General features: G+C 38.7%; 1 protein-coding gene across 1 annotated transcript in view; it reads left to right on the top strand.

Moving 5' to 3' along the window:
• The window catches only part of si:dkey-22o22.2 (neural-cadherin), a 167567-nt gene that overhangs the window by 93387 nt on the left and 57492 nt on the right, over window positions 1-16688 (top strand). The window contains exons 6-12 of the mRNA XM_037676138.1: window positions 1794-2043; window positions 3169-3311; window positions 8238-8410; window positions 8504-8666; window positions 8840-9010; window positions 12096-12268; window positions 13205-13372. Of these exons, the coding sequence (XP_037532066.1) occupies window positions 1794-2043; window positions 3169-3311; window positions 8238-8410; window positions 8504-8666; window positions 8840-9010; window positions 12096-12268; window positions 13205-13372 (1241 nt within the window). The remainder of the gene's footprint in view (window positions 1-1793; window positions 2044-3168; window positions 3312-8237; window positions 8411-8503; window positions 8667-8839; window positions 9011-12095; window positions 12269-13204; window positions 13373-16688) is intronic.

The raw sequence follows: 16688 nt of genomic DNA, 5'->3' as shown, positions 1-16688 counted from the left end.
AAGGCAGAAATCAGAAAATGCATAAACTCTGTAACAGCTTTTAACATGAGTTCTAACTTTGCATGAGAATAAAAATCATTACTCAGTTAATAAAATTGATTAGTTCACTGCAACATCTAAAATGGTTTGAACTAGGACACTTTGATTATCAACATTTGTAAGATAGTAATGATAATAAAAAGAGAGTGTTCTTTTCACTTGAATCTTCAAGAAAGAAAGTCTCAGGATGGGTGAACCTGTATTTATGGATTCAAATACATGAAATGACAGCTTCTGTCCCACAAGGTTCTTAAGGTCAAGAGTTTTGACCTTAGACTTAGTTTTGACGTAGGCCTAGTCCACTACACAGGAAACAAAAAGACGCTTAACTTAAAGGGACACTAACGAGACATAATGATGGGGTGATTGGAATTGGGAGCAGGTTGTCACATATTAACCTGTATGAGCCTAAATTTTCATCTTTTGAACACAGACAAGACTGAGTTTTAGTTTTTGGACCTGAGCATCTTAGGAATTAATTTTTCAGTCTTTCGCCCTCCTTGGATGGCATTAATCTGGCCTCCAGCTCTAATGTTAAAAATCTTGGTGTTATTTTTGATCAGGACATGTCTTTTATCCCCACATTAAAAATGCTACAAGAACTGCCTTCTTCCACCTGCGTAATATCACTAAAATTAGAAACATCTTGTTTAAAAATGATGCAGAAAAACTGATTCATGCATCTGTCACGTGTAGACTGGACTATTGCAATGGTTTATTATCTGGGTGTCTAAATACGTCTTTAAAAAGTCTTCAGTTGATCCAAAATGCTGCTTCCAGAGTCTTAACTGGAGTTAGTAGGAGAGATCATATCTCTCCAGTTTTAGCTTCTATCCATTGGCTCCCATTCAAATACAGAATTTAATTCAAAATCTTACTTTTTAACCTACAAAGCTCTCAACAACCTAGCTGCATCTTATATTTAAGATCTTATTATTCCATATTTTCCTAACAGAGCACTTTACTCTCAGACTGCAGGCTTACTTGCGGTTCCTAGAGTTGCCAACCTCAGAATGGGAGGAAGATCTTTCAGTTATCAGGCTCCACTCTTCAGGAACCAACTTCCAGTTTGTGTCCATGAGGCTGACACATTGTCCAGCTTTAAGACTGGGGTTAAGACTTTCCTTTTTGATCAATCCTATAGTTGGGGTTGACTTGTTATGCTGCTATAGACTTAGATTACTAGAGGACAAATTGACCTCATTTCCTTAAATTAATTGTTAAAATTGAATAGTTTTCATTTGATGCCATTTCTATCTTAACATGTGATTCTTGACCTGCCATTGTGTATCTGTTCCTCTCAAACCCAGCTGGTCGAAGCACATGGACGCTTGTCCTGAGCCTGGTTCTGCTAAAGGTTTCTTTCTCATGAGGGAGTTTTTCCTTTCCACTGTCGCCTTCATGCTTGCTCAAGATGAGTTCTGTGATGGAGTTAAACTCAAAGCAGTCTGCTCCTCAGATAAATAATGTTAAATTATTATTTTTTTATATTTGAATGTTTCTGTTCAGTGCTCTGAGACGACTTCTGCTGTGACTTGGAGCTTTATAAATAAACTGAACTGAATTGGTTTTCTTGTTCTACCATTTTCTTCCCATCTTTTTATTCTAATCCTGCTTCTAAATGTTCACCTGTTTCCCTCCCACATAACGTGATCTGTCTCTCTTCCTTTCTCTTCTATTTTAAATTTTATTTACTTATTTATTTATTTTTTTACAGTTCTCCTCTTTTTTTGTCTTTGTTTTATGATCTTTAGTTCTGGCTCGTGACTGTGACTCAGGCGTGAACTCCGAGCTCTCCTACTTCATTCCAAGCGAGGATTTTGACATCACAGCTGGAGGCGTGGTCAGCCCCGCCCGTCGCCTGGACTACGAGCGGCCCAATCACATCTATGAGTTTGTCGTCATCGCCGTGGATGCAGGAACGCCTCCTCGCACTGGGACAGCCTCCGTCCGCATCCGTGTTGCTAATAGCAACGACGAAGCGCCAGTCTTTTCTCAGAGCGTGTAAGATGTTTTCTTTGCTCTTCTCTGTTTTAAAATTTGATCAACTTTAACATTGTTGATTTTATTTGAATTAATAACGAACATCGACAGTCTGCTTCTCTCAGTTTCACTTTTTTCTGACTCCGTCGCCCACAGAGTCAATCTGCTAATTAAAGTGGGTTTTAAATCAGAATCTATTTTCAAACCTGCTGCGTTTCTCCATCTGTTTTCACATCGTCTTGATGTCGTTTCTCACTCCGCTGTCTTTTTGGTTCACACCATTATTTTGTTTAATTTTAACCTGCTTTTTCCTACTTTGCTGTTACTTTTAATTATTTCTTGTGTTTTTCCTTTTTTTTTTTTACTTATCTCCTACAATTCGTATTTAATACAATGAGGTTCTTTAAAGTAATTCTAGTTTCCTTCGTCAGTTTTATGATCTCTCCCTCTGATTGTCTTATCGCTCGCCACCAAACACAAAGGTGACCAATAGTATTTGTGTGTGTGTGTGGTGGTGGTGGGGGGGGGGGGGTCTTTATAAACACAAAAAACTAACTCAATTAATTTGACAGATACTGACTTTAAATTTTGAGTGGTAGTACCTGAGACTGATTCTCAGCACTATACCTCTAAGAAATATTTTCTTTGCCAACAACTGTTGAAATCATCTCTGTCTGTCTGTTAGCAAAATATATCACAAACCACTCGATGGAGGTCAATGAACTGTTCAGAAAATAAATGTAACTGTATACTGTTTAACTTGAGTCAGTCCAATTCACAATGGCTGCCACAGCCAGATGACCTTAAAACACCAAAATGGCTGCTCTTCTGTTAGTTTTGCAGATACAGAGCTTACATTTGTGGTGGTGGTAGCTAAACGTTATACACAGCACATACATGAGTGTAACATCTTATTGCATGAGACTGCAAAATGTTATGTTCAAGATTTGACCAAAATGACTACAACGCCGTTATTTCCTAACTTAAGATGATTTTAGTCTAAAGTTCTGTTTTGAAAGGTGGTGGATGATATGCAGTTCATCAAAGAATGCTAGGCATTTATTATATCTGTTTATTTTTAATTTTATTTTATTACTATTAGGTCTCTATAGAAAACTCCTAAGCAGCTGTGCTTTGTTTTATCAGCTATAAGACCTTCCTCAGTGAAGACGCCGGTCCTGACACTTTGGTCGCTATCGTTCATGCGAATGACCCCGATGGGGACGGCGTCTCTTATGCCATCACCGGTGGCAATGAGGACAGCAACTTCCAGCTGGACAATCAGAAGGGTAAGACAAATTCTACTTTCAAATAAAGTATGCTTGTTTGTATCTCAGCACACATAAGGAGGCCATCACACTCAGATAACTGCCGGTGAGAGATAATGAGGAGCAACTCATTAAAAACTGAATAACAGTCATTGACATCTTCCAATACAACATCCCATGTTCTGTTCCTCAGACTCAGTTTGCAGCTTCTAATAATTCTGTCTACAGTGACTACTCTGAATTTTGTAATTATTGTAAAGTTCAGTAGCAACAGCCTTACACGAGGTTCACCCAGTGGTTTATGAATCATAACAGCTCCTGTGAATTTGTTCTGATGTTGTCCGCATCCTGGCCGACAATGGCGACCCTGGTTAGCTTCTGGCATGTGCTCGTATGTGGCTGGCAAATCCGAACTTCATCTTAAATATTTGGTCACGCAGTATAGCTGGCCCGCACTATTGTAGGTGTAGTTGTAGGAGGGTTTAGGTCGGTTCTTGCGAATTTGTCATTTGAGGTCTAATTTGGAAAGGCGAGAATTTTCAAAGTTTGAGACGCCTTTCTTGACATTTTGAAAACCAAACTGATCTTTGAGCAGCCTCCTCCCACTCTTCAGTGGCCAAACTACACACAGTCAGATTACGTTTGAAGACGTCCTTATAGCAAAAGGTACTGCCCTCCAAAGTTGCGCTTCCCACTCGAAAGCTGAGTAGAATACGCTCTTTGGTAGTCCACAGTCTTCTATTCACTGAATGTGGCCGCACCATGGCAGTTGTCCTCTCATCAGTAGGGCCTCCATTCCGTGGGTATTTGAGCGACGAACAGCATCGCCATTTGCAACACGATCCTGCCATTTCATGCACAAGCTGGAACATAAGCATTTTATGTGAAACGCGTCCAGCCTTCTAATGTCACCATTATACTGTACAAGCACCAGGTTTCAGAGGTGTATAAAGGATCGTCAGTACTATGGAGTAAACTGTGAGCGTCGTCTGCAGTGCGATGTTGTGACATTTCCGCAAGTGCTGATTTAACTTGCTGAAGGTGGCAGCAGCTCCCGTTATACGCGCAGGGATTTCAGCCGCAAGACGGATGTCCGAATTTGTCCTAACAGAACAGTGAGACAAACCAAAGAACACAGAGCAATCGTGCAAAGGTTGCACTCCCCTTTAACCCTGTCAATGTTTTAAATTTCAAGATAATGATGTAGAAAAGTGCTCGTATCCAGCTCTGCCTCTATTCCTTAAATACCTCAACTTACGGAACAGTAAGGACAAGAAAAAACATAATCCTTACACGTTTACACAAGCGTTCAGCATTCAAAACATTCACATTTGCACACAAACACAGCAAAGTGCCTGTTTCCATGGTAACAATTGTTTGGGGATAAAGTATGGTCGCATTAACGAGGCCAGCATAACCTGTGACTGACATGCACACACAATGCATAAATTTAAAAAATACATGAATAAACTCACATAATCACCAGAGTTTTTACACAAACTGTCCATCTGCTCATCAGCGTCCCCAAAGTGGTTTGCTCATGTCAATCCTGGTTTCCTTTCCGTGTCAGAATTAATTTGGATTAAATGGGTAATATTTTGTTTCTGGAAAAATAAAAACATGTTAGTGTTGTTTCAGAAATGGACAAGGACCAGTCATCTTAATGTCAATATTTTAGGTAATAGTCTTTAGGAATCACCTTTGCTTTTTGAAATGTTACTTTAAATCTAAAGAAAGAAAATTATTTTTAGTATTGTTCATCTACTTCAAGAAATAAGAACAACTTAAGTTTTGGGGGGAAACTAAACAGCCACTGGCCAAAAGGATGGCCCAGTACAGAAGATTAACAGCATCAGGCCAGGACTCTGCGGTCTACACTCATCTCCAGGCCAGCAGTCACTCTTTCAGGGATGAAGATGTTCACATCCTTGATAGAGAGGAACGTTGGGTTGGGAGAGGAGTGAAGGAAACCATCTTTGTGAAGAGAAACCATTCATCATTAAACAGGGGTGGAGGCCTCCATGTTCAACTGTCCCCCTCTTACAATGCTGTGATTGCTAGTATCACTCAGCCCTCTGTGAATAGTAAACAGCCATCAGTGTGCTAATGATCCATTGTTAGGCTGACGGTCCTCCTTGATCATGTGATCAGCTGGTTTTGGTTGTCAGCAGCAAAACTGGTTGATCCACTCGGAGAAGGTGCTATTTAAGAGACTGAGCTGAATACAGCACCTCAGACTGAGGAAGTCTCTCGGATGAAAGATGAAACGTTTCTAAATTGTTTTTTTGTTGTTGTTTTTTTAATGTCCAGAGGACCAGATTTAACTTTTTTGGATTTTTCTACCTGGATTATTGAGCATGCACCAGGAAACTTAAGTTTTTGTGACCAGTTATCGGAAACCATATTCCTAAAGATCTTGTTTAAAAGATTTTTTGTTGTTTGTCATGTGTCGCCCCATCACAGGTTCATCCTTTAAGACTAGGAGTAATTTTTTATGTCTTAATGATTCATAGTAGATCAAAGTTAAGTGGTTAAAAAAACTAAAATGTCTAGTACTCCACTGAAAACAATACATGAAGAAGCAGATAACGTTCACATAAATTTTGGACTTTCAGAAATTCTGGAGAACAATTGTTTTACACCACTTTAAAAGGTGCAAAAGCTCAACTCTTTGGAGATTTTAGGGGAAATGATTGATGAATCAAGACTTTTGCACAGTGCATTGAAGTGTGCAGAGTTTTCAGAGAAACCAAAAACAGTTTTGATTCAAAACAATTTTTTCTCCTGCTGCTTTTCCATGAAGTTTTTCATGTTTCAGATGAAACATTACATCACGGTTAATATGACGTGAATGCATTACAAAAATGTAAGGGAAATCAAAGTTTAAGTGTTTTTATTAAATTATCACTTTGATCCAGAGACCTCGTTTGTGTTAAATCCTTTAGAAATGCAAACCTTGATGTGTTTCCATAAATATATTATAATACTGATCCAGCTGTCCCTGTCCTCTGTTGTTGGGAACTGAAGCCAGCAGGAAGTGTTTTATGGAAGCTGCCATGTTGTATTTTTGGAACCAGCATCTGTGCACAACACAGGCTGAACCTAAGTCATGTGGCTCTCCTCTTCAGCTCTCATTGCCCCCTAAAATATATATATTATTTTCTTCAGCTCTGTTTTAACACACCTTTCTGAGCCAGTTCTTTGTTTCAACAGACAGTACTTTGATATACAGAAGTTTTATCACCCAGCATGCACTGCTCCATTGTGCACATGCACCCATGAACAGACATAAATGTGATCATTTGCACATAAATGATACATTAGGGCTCTCAAATACACACGTGCACACACATACACCCACACGCTCGTGCAGCAGATGGCCTTTGGCGTGCTCGACTGTTCTGCTTTGTCACTTCAAAGCTCTGTGAAGTATTTTCATGTAGATGTGACCCTCCCAGCATCCGTGTCGATGTGCACGTTGCAACCAAAGCTGCTTGTTTGTTTGCGCTGCTTCTCTGCTGTGTTCATGCAGAAGCGATAGTTAGCGCAGAAAGATGAAATTTTGTTCTAGACTCGAACTGGAGCTTGAGCTGACAGGATGTTGACCTACAGAGCAGAAAACGGCACAACGCTGCTTTCATGTACAGAGAGAAAATGTTTTTAAGCTCAACGTGTCAGCTGTCTTTAATACTCGCCGACATGATTCTCGTCGTGGATGTTGAGGCACAGAAAACACTTGTCTGTAAAACTTGGCCTTTTTTGCTCACTTTTTTGAGTTGTCTGATGACAGCATGAGCGCTAGCTTTTGGGTGTTTTTCTTTAAATCCGTCTTTGTGCTGGGGAATATTTGTAATTTTGTTCTTCTCCAAAGGTGTTTGAATGTGATGAAAATAACAATGTCTGTGAGCATTTTAGTGTTTTAGAGAAAATATTTAAACTTTTCATGCAAATTCATACGAATGCAAAATGACCTCTCATATGTGTATTTTTTGCTCCAATAAAATGTTTTCACTTATGTTTGGATAACTTTAGAGGAAAACTTCCTTTAACAATTAAAGTCCTATTCCTTATTAAAGGAATGCATATCGCCCGTTGCTTTTAATGCCATAAATTTATTCTAATATAATCTTGTGTTGAGAAATGACAGTTACAGCCATTTTGGTAAATCCTTGAAAATAACATTTTGCTAAATCTTGTACAATATTTCCTGATGCATGCTGAATAAACCAGGTAGAAACATCAAAAAACGGTAAGTCAGGTCCTCTGGACAGATTCTGGTTGAAACGTTTCATCTTTTATCCAAAAGACTTCGTCAGTCTGACAAAGTCTTTTGGATAAACAACGAAACGTTTCAACAAGAAGAATCCGTTCGGGGGAACTGACTTAACTTTTTTAGACTTATGCAATATTGTGATATCTTGCATGTTTTGTTAGTGCTTAGAGTACATGTTTTGAATGACTCTCAGCTACTACCACAAATATTTGTAGCTTAATATCTATGACATTTATTGAGTTATGGCTACTCGTAATTTTTACTGAGTTTTTTTTTTAGGCTAATAAATAATTAATAAATTGTTGTGCCAGAGTTTCAATATAAAAGGCACATACTCAAGGAATCACACAAGATATATAAAAAATATATAAATAGAGAATATTAAAAAATAACAGAGGTATAAAAATATTAATAAATCAATCAATTAAAAATACAATCAATCAAAAATACCATCAATCACTCAATCAATCAGTCAATTAATCCATTCCATCCATCCACCCAACACACACACACACACGATACGTCGTTCACCTACAACTTCGCAGCGTTCTAAATAACTGCAAGAAAAACAAGACTCTGATGATGCAAACCTCAAGTATAAGTTCTATAAACTTGTTTCTAACAACTCTGTACGTCTTAGCTGACAGCCACTGTGTTGATATTTCTGTACACAGGCATCATAAAGCTGCGGCGGAGTCCTCCTCCGAGACTCAGGGGTCCACAGTACGTCCTCAACATCACAGCCACGGATGATAATGCGTCTGGTGGACCATATCCACTCAGCAGTTCTGCGCAGGTCATTGTTGGGATCAATGACATCAACAACAACAAGCCGGTGTTTGAGGAGGTGATAGAATTCATCTCGCTTTATTCTGAGTTTAAAGAAAATTATGTATTTAGTACACTTTCATATTTTTGACTGTGGTATTATTGCCCTCAGTGTCAGAACTACAACGCAGCAGTTCTGGAGAACCAGCCACCAGGGACGTTTGTTCTGAGCGTCCAGGCCTACGATGCAGACATGGGAGTTAATGGAGAGGTCAAATACGGTATCATGCACAGGGATGGTGTGTCGTCTGGATTTGAAATAAATCCTGACACCGGTGAGCTCTACAGAAATGTTTAACCTCAGAACCTTTTGTGTCAAAATACACCCAAAATCCAAAAAAGACTGAAATAAATTTACATTCATTGTTTTTGCATGATAGGGCACAGCCACAGATAAGAAGAAACACATCGTATAACTGGTTGCAATGGGATTTCTGTATTTTATCAGGTGTGATCACAACAACGGGGAGTTTTGACCGGGAACGTCAGAGGGAGTTCACCCTTTCTGTGACGGCCACAGATCAGGCCGAAGAACCGCTGATCGGAATCTGTCAGATCACAGTGCTGATCTCCGACGAGAACGACAACGACCCCAAGTTTGAAAACAGCCGTTATCAGTGTAAGAGCCGCTGTCATCACAAGTTTACTTACTTTGACAATCATCCATATTTCCATCCATTTTCTTTATCCGCTTCTTATGGGGGTCGAGATGGTGTAGAGGCAGGGCAGCCGGCTTGGGACCTGAAAGTCCCAGGTTCGATCCCCAGTCACTGCATATCACGTGGTGTCTCTGGGCAGCACACCTCATCCCCAAAATGCCCCCCGGGCGCTTTCAATAGCTGCCCACTGCACCACCTGGTGGTGGATGGGTTAAATGCAGAGACTAATTTCACCATTGTATGGAAACATATTGTGATGACATTATTATTATTATTTTCCTGAGGAAGAGGAGCGGAGGTGGTGCCCATTTCCAAGAGTCATGTGCTCAAGAGCCAGTGTAGTTTGATAATCAGCCTAACTTCATTTGTTGGAATCCAAGAACATGTGCTTCTATTGTCTACCACACAAACCTTCTTTTACATGTTTCAGGACAAACTGGAAGGAGTTTGAAGTAAAAGGTGAACAACAGACTGTAGGTTTGCTGTCACTGCCGTCTACTAATCTGCATCGTTGTAATTCTGGAAAGCTTTTAAGGCTGATGAAATATTCGCAGCCAACCCCCATGGGTCGCTGTTTGTTTACGATGTGTGCAAATGTGTGTTTTGATAAGCGTCTTGTCAGAAGTTCTGCACGTCTGATTACAGTAACGCACAGAGCGTCTCATTAACTATTTAAGAAGTAGATCTGAATGTTTCTGGGACATGCATTCATTTTCAGCTGTTTGGTGTGTCTGTGTTGTTTGCAGGGGTTCTCCTGTAGATTATTCTTCTTATTCAGCCAATTTGTTGATATTCCTTAAGCTCTCTTCACATACAACACTGTGCAAAGGTTTTAAACTTTTGGAAAGGAATGATAAGCAGCTTCTAAGTGTTTTTTCTTTACCTTCCCTGTAACATTCGCCGTTTCCGTCTCGTGCAGAGCAGTCTTTGCTGTGAAGTTAACTCTGTCCTCTGGCAACAGAAACTACTTTCAGATGTCTATGAACATGAAAACAATTTAAATTCAGTACAAATTAACACTTTGGGAAAATATTGGCATTTTTCTGTAAACATTTGCAATAAAAAGGGGGAGAAGTTTGATTTCTAATTGAAGATTTTATTTATACCTTTATTTTACCAGGAAAGAAATCCATTGAGATTATTAATCTCTTTTGCAAGGATGTCCAGGGCAATGTGCAAGGTGGCAAACAAGCCATTACAAATAAGGATGCACGATATTGGATTTTTGGCCTGTATCCGATATGCCAATATGTTAAAACTTATTTGGCCGATAATCGATGCCGATATTTTATATAATTGTCAGAACATAGTCCTCTTATTTAGTCTTATTTGCTACAAAATTTATGTAACAGCTGTAAGAGCTGGTGACATGTATTCAGTAACAGCCATATGATATGCATAGCACTTTAACTTATATTAAATGAAAAGTGTTAAATGTTATTTATTAGCATTAGTCACCTGCAATGCTGTCTCTCTTGTGGAGGCTTGTTCCAGTTTCCTAGCTGCAGTGTGGGATCCTCTGCACTCCTGTGCATGAAGGACAGACTTTTTAACTTCAAAGTTTTTGATATCCATTGTGCTGTAAGACTAATCATGCTAACGGGGCTAACACAACGTTCAAATGTCTGTGGTAAAACTCACCCAAGTGTTATCGGCTATTAGCTTCTCAATGATGTCGGAAATGACAGCTTGTAACTCGGGTAACGTTACATGGAAAAAAATACTGCAGACTGGGGGCGATGTAGCGAGGCTCGACGTAGCCCAAAAATCTTTAGAATCCGACATCCTCAACGAAAAAAACTTCCACACCACCGACATTTTGAATGTTCCTCTCCGTCGTGAGATCAGGTAGGCGCATGACGTCATCACGTTGTGCTGCCGCTGCAGGCATCCTTGTCACTGGGATGTCATACAAAACAGCATATTTTATATCGGTGAGTTATTTTGATGGAATGGCCAATGTCCGATATTGAACTTTAATGCCAATGTTGGCCGATACCATGCCGATAATATTGTGCATCTCTAATTACAAATGCTTAATGCAATACTTAAATGCAACAGTCTTAACAAGTAAAAGCAAGATATCAGACAAAGTACCAGTAATGCAAATATTTTTTGAGGATAAATTTGTTATTTCTAAAGAGGTTTTAAAAGGGCCTAAAATTTGAATGAACAGATGAGGCAAGTTTAGTGTTTTTGTAATCTAACTATCAGTAAATATTAGGAAGAAAGTATTTAAATTGTATCTTAATTTAAACCCTTTTGTGCCATTTTTGCTGCACATTTTGCTTCAACTCATTGTGTTTTCAATTATATTTCTATTATTCTTGCACACATAGCTCTGCTATTTTTTGTCCCAAGAAGCAGAAATATAGGTGCAAAAATACCTTAAATTATCATTTTATCACCGCCTGTCTTTAAATTTGAATTAATTTAACACAGCTACGTTCAGATGATTAAAATTAACATTACATTTATTTTAATTCATGAGTGGTTAAATAAAAAAATCTAAACTAGATCATCCTGATCCAACTGTAACTGTAAAACTCTGTTTGACTCTCCTGGTTGTTTTTCTCTGTGCATCATATTAGACTCAGCCAGATCTGATGTTCATTTGAAATTTACCCACTGAGCTCCACAAACAACATTCTTATTGACATAATGCCTGAAATGCAGTATTACAGAGAGAAATGCAGCAGCCGACCTCCTTTACTCTCCTTGTTTTTGTCGTTAGATCAGCGCTGACACGCATCACAGTCAGCAGGATTGGAGGTTATATTCATAAATTTAAAAATGCGTGTGTTGACTTTGCAGAGTGAGACCCAGAAATGACAAAATGAGGTGACAGACTGCTGACGCATCACAACGCTGTGTTCCCATTATTATAATATCTGCTTACAATCCCATAATATATTGTTACACGGTGTTCAGTCAAGTTTATTAAAATTCTGATTTCCTGGTCTAGAGCAGGCTTGAGCTGATGCATCATGGGTAACATGTAACTACTGTACCTGTTTCTTATTTTAAATCTTCTGCTTTTCTAAGACTTCCTGAGAGAGGACACTCCAGTCGGGACTAGCTTCCTGCGGGCAGCAGCGCACGATGACGACCAGGGGAGCAACGCGGCTATTACCTACTCACTGTCCAATCAGAAGCCAGCTTACCTGCACATCAACCCCAGCACCGGCTGGATTTATGTCAACCACCCCATCTCACAGGTCAGAAACACACCAGCCTACCCCGCAGCATTTAGGAATCACATGTTGCTGCTGAGGTTGTACTAATGTTTATCTCAATAGTTTTAAGTTTATAACCAGATTTCTACAAGCCAGAGAGTTAAATTATCACTATAAATATGTTACAAATGAGAGGGAGTGGTGGCGCAGAGTGTTGGGGAATTTTTGGTTCAAGTTTATGGATGATTTTAACTACTATGGCTGAGAATGTTATCTCTGCCCATGAACCATATGTTTGGGTTAGCAGAGAGAACTGGATAAGGAGCTGGGTGAGGCAGCTGTTGCTCCAAGGTCACCTCGGAGTCTGTGAACTTGGCGGAACTGATAAGTGTATAAAAACAAGCTGCACACACTGCCCGGGGCAGATTCTTGTGACTTGGCTTCATGTGTGCACTTCCTGTGTATCTGTGTAACCTGTCCTGAATATCTGGCTCCTTTTGAGTAAGTGAGATAAAGCGAAAATATTTTTTCTCCAACACTGAGGTTAGTAAAGGTGAGCCTGTGATCAGAAGGTCGCCGGTTCAACTCCCAAGACTGACATCAAAATGTGGGCAGGAAAGGTGAAACACCCACACCTGCCAGTGCTTGCACCCTCATTTGCCCTACTCTGGACCCTTGAGCAAGTTGTTTTGTTCTTCTGTTTTATGTTGTTATTAAAGTTGAATAAAAAATAAGAAAAAAATCACTCTTGGTTTGGCTTAAACTCAAACTCGTCACTTTACAAATAATTTTCTCCCTTTCTACTTTGTGAAAAATGAGAACATTTTAGCAATCTACTAAAACAACCTTTTTAACTTTCTATCTTATTCCAACAGTATTTGGTGCTTTTCAGATCGAAGCAGTTTCTCCATAGTTACCTAAAGTTTTCCTGCCTTTATTTAAATTTAGCTGATTTCTTTTCTGTATTGTTCCTTGCAGACGTCCAGGATCAACCAACAAATCGTAGCATCAGATGGAGGAAACCGCAGCAGCTCGGTGGAGCTGACTGTTATCATCACCAACGTCCACAACCAGCCGCCCCAGTGGGAGCAGCCCGAGTACTGGGTCACTGTGCCAGAAAACACCATCCGAGATGCCAAGATAGTGGTGAGTCAAATCTGATGGTTTAAAACAAATTAAATTTTTTTAATGTTTGAAATTTGGTTGAAGCCACTTATCATTTTGTCCGTTGGTCCGAAGTTTCAGATGCTCCAACCTTCTCAAGATGTTTTCCAAAAGTTGAACAGTCTCACATTGAGTCTTGAAGTTCATTTAAGTATACACACATTTTCACGGTGTTGAAGGTCATATCTGTGTTTTGTGTGTTTAGTTTTTTTCTGTTTGTTTCGGTGTTACTTGTGTTTTAGGTTCTCGTGGTTCCCTCTGTCAACCTTTTCAGTGTTTTTCCTCTGTGTGCCACCTTCACCTGTTCCCAATCCTAATCACCCCCAGGTGTTCGTCATGTTGTCTCATCAGTGTCTCTAAATATCGTGACATTTTGTTTGTCCCTCGTCTGTGGATTGTGCTTCCCAAGCCTTCATGTTCAGCTTCCTCTGTGTCTTCCTAATTTTTCAAAGTTTTGCTGCCATGTCAACATTTTGTTCCTCCATGTCTGTCTGTGCCCTGGGTTCAGCTTTTCACTAAACATGTTATTGAATTTGAAGTTTAATGACAGTTGAAGCATAGGAAGCTTAAAAAAAACCATCAGAGCAGGACTTTTAAATTCAATATACTAGAGTATTATTTTTTCTGAGTATTGTGCAAGCTAAATAAAATCATTACCCTGATAAATTTAATATAATTTCTCAGGATAGCTGACATAAAAAAAAAAACATTTCTTGTGTTTACCAGATTTTGATAAAGGTCATAAACTCAAGATTTTAAAAATGGAACTGTTTGGAAATAACTTTACAGTGACTGATTGTCTATGTTGCTCGAGTTTACTAATTATTTTAACACGTATTTAAAAATATTACCTGCTATTGGTCAAATGTGAATTCATTAAAAACATTTTTGTTGAGAATTCGTTCAAAAAGCATAGTCTCTGAATCGGAGAGAAGCATATAACTGTAAAGAGCTGACACCAGCTGAAACTAGGCCAAACAGGAATACAGCATGATGACATAATGAATATTCTAATTCATGCGTGGCATTGTCTATTGACATTTAGCGTCTTTCCCGGAGGCTCTCCATGGCTGCTTTCCATTAAAAGTTGTTAGCAATAGTGTACCTGACTCTTAATTTAAACTGCATTATTAAAAATAAAAAAATCAGATGGCTCTAACAATAAGGACAAGGCTCAGTTTAATTAAATGCATTCATGGAATATAACAAAGCTCGAAAGTTAAGCAATTATAAAATTACCTTTTTTTTTTATTTATTTAAATCAGAAATTGGTTGTCTTCATTTTGTTTCTGGTTGCTCTGTGACTTCTGTAAAGTTTGCCTTAAAGGATCTGAACAGGAACTAGAGCTTCTGCTGATCAGTTTTCGGAGCTCTCGGGTCTCGTGTTTGGCAGCAGACGCTTAAAAAGAGGGAATATTTAAACCCAGTTGTTCTCCTGCTGCAGTCGAAACGCTCTCTTTCATTTTACATCCTTCTTGAGGCCTTTGCAGGGCACCCTGAGGAAGTTGGAAACACTCTTTCTTCCTTTTCATCCAGCTCTCCTCCTTTTTCCGCTCATCCATCCCTCCCTCGTTCTCCGGCTCTGTGTCAGCGCGTTTAGTCGAGCCCTTCCAAACATTTTTTTTTTTTTTTTGCTGAGTAAACAACAAACCTGCCCTGAGTCTATCTCACCTGACTCACTTCAACCAACACTCGCAGATTGCTTATAGACCTCCAGGTTTTTTTGTTTTTTTACCCCCCTCTTTTGATCCCTCCATCCTAATTTGCTCTCTTTTCCTAAGCTGCCGGTTTAGAAGGTGGAGTTTTCACCCTCCAGCTGCTCGATTTCATGGCGGTTAGTCACTTTTCAAATAGTTGCTGGGCGTGTGTGCATGTGTGATTGCGTGTGCGCTTCGGTGTGTCGCTGTGCTTCTTTTAGAGCCGGCACTTTTTTCTTTTTTTTTTTTTTTTGAAAAGCCTGAAAACGCTGGTGATGGTTGGAGGTTTTTCCACCCACAGCTCCATCTGTCAGAGATGATTGAGGAGAAGGAGAAAATTACACCTGCTGTCGGAGCATCACAATGGACTCTCATCACCTCCGAAAAACAGACATTTAATTACTGTGTTTAACCTGACAGATACCGTGTGATGGAGGGAGGAGGGACAGCGGTATGGTGGGAGGAGGGGGAGTCAAATATAGGAGAACACCTTTAGAAGACAGACCAACACATTGTGGATTTATTGACAACAAGAAAATACAGATTATAAATCTTTAAATCAGACAATAAAGTCCGATCAATGTGCACCTCTTTTTCTATAAGTACAAGAATTAAAGAGAAAGTTCTCCACAAAGTATTAAAAAAAGTTTGGATAAAATAAAATAAAAAAATTTAATTAGTCTTAGCATCAAAATATAGCAAGACCACTAAAATAAAACAACATTCTGGGACTTTCCTACTGGTACAGATGGTGTGATGTTAGAACATATTATTAGAATCAGCTGTGTGCAGAGACTTAAAAGTTACCATTGACCATTTATAAAGATAGTAATGATTGAAAAGTAGCGGTAAGAGCATTTTGACCACACACTTGGACCTTTTTTTAATTTTTATATACTAAAATCAAAACCAGAATCTGAAATGAAAACAAACGTATTCCAAATTCTTATCATATTGTTTAGTCCTGAGAAAAATGGAGAATAAAACAGATGTTGATCTTTTTTTTTTTTAAAGCAGAAACTAGATTATTAGTCGTAAAGTCAAATTTTATTTATAAAGCGCATTTAAAAACAACAGCTGTTACCAAAGTACCTTTATATTAATGCATCCTTGTAATATTGCAGTATTGTCTTGTGCCAATATTTAACAACTTTTGTTTTATTCTGTATTAAAAAATACATTAAGTTAGTCAAGTTTATTTGTGATTTCAGTTCAGAACTTTTATATGGAGGAGCCATGAACATGAATTAGTTTGGTTTCAATTTATGTGAACTTCACTTTGAGGTAGTTCCTGAAAAGAGTCATTTTCATAACACTAATATGAACAATATATTAATTCATTATTTATATAAATGAGCAAAAAAAAATGCAAGAAAATGGTGAAGATTTGCTGCTGGAAATCAGCATTTAATAGTTTGTGGAGCATCAACTCGACGTTAGCACCAGTCGAAGGCGAAAGACTTCAAGACTGAAATCCTGTTTTTTACAACATTAGATTCAAAAGTTTGCTTTGTTTTTATATAAAGTTCTAATCTTAATATCAGTTAAAACTGACAAACATGTAACGGAGTAAAAAAAATCTGTTAATAATAATTAAATCT

Source organism: Nematolebias whitei, chromosome 5 (genome assembly GCF_014905685.2).
Source record: "Nematolebias whitei isolate Nwh7 chromosome 5, NemWhi1, whole genome shotgun sequence".
Classification (NCBI taxonomy): Eukaryota; Metazoa; Chordata; class Actinopteri; order Cyprinodontiformes; family Rivulidae; genus Nematolebias; species Nematolebias whitei.
This window is presented reverse-complemented; position numbering and strand designations above follow the sequence as displayed.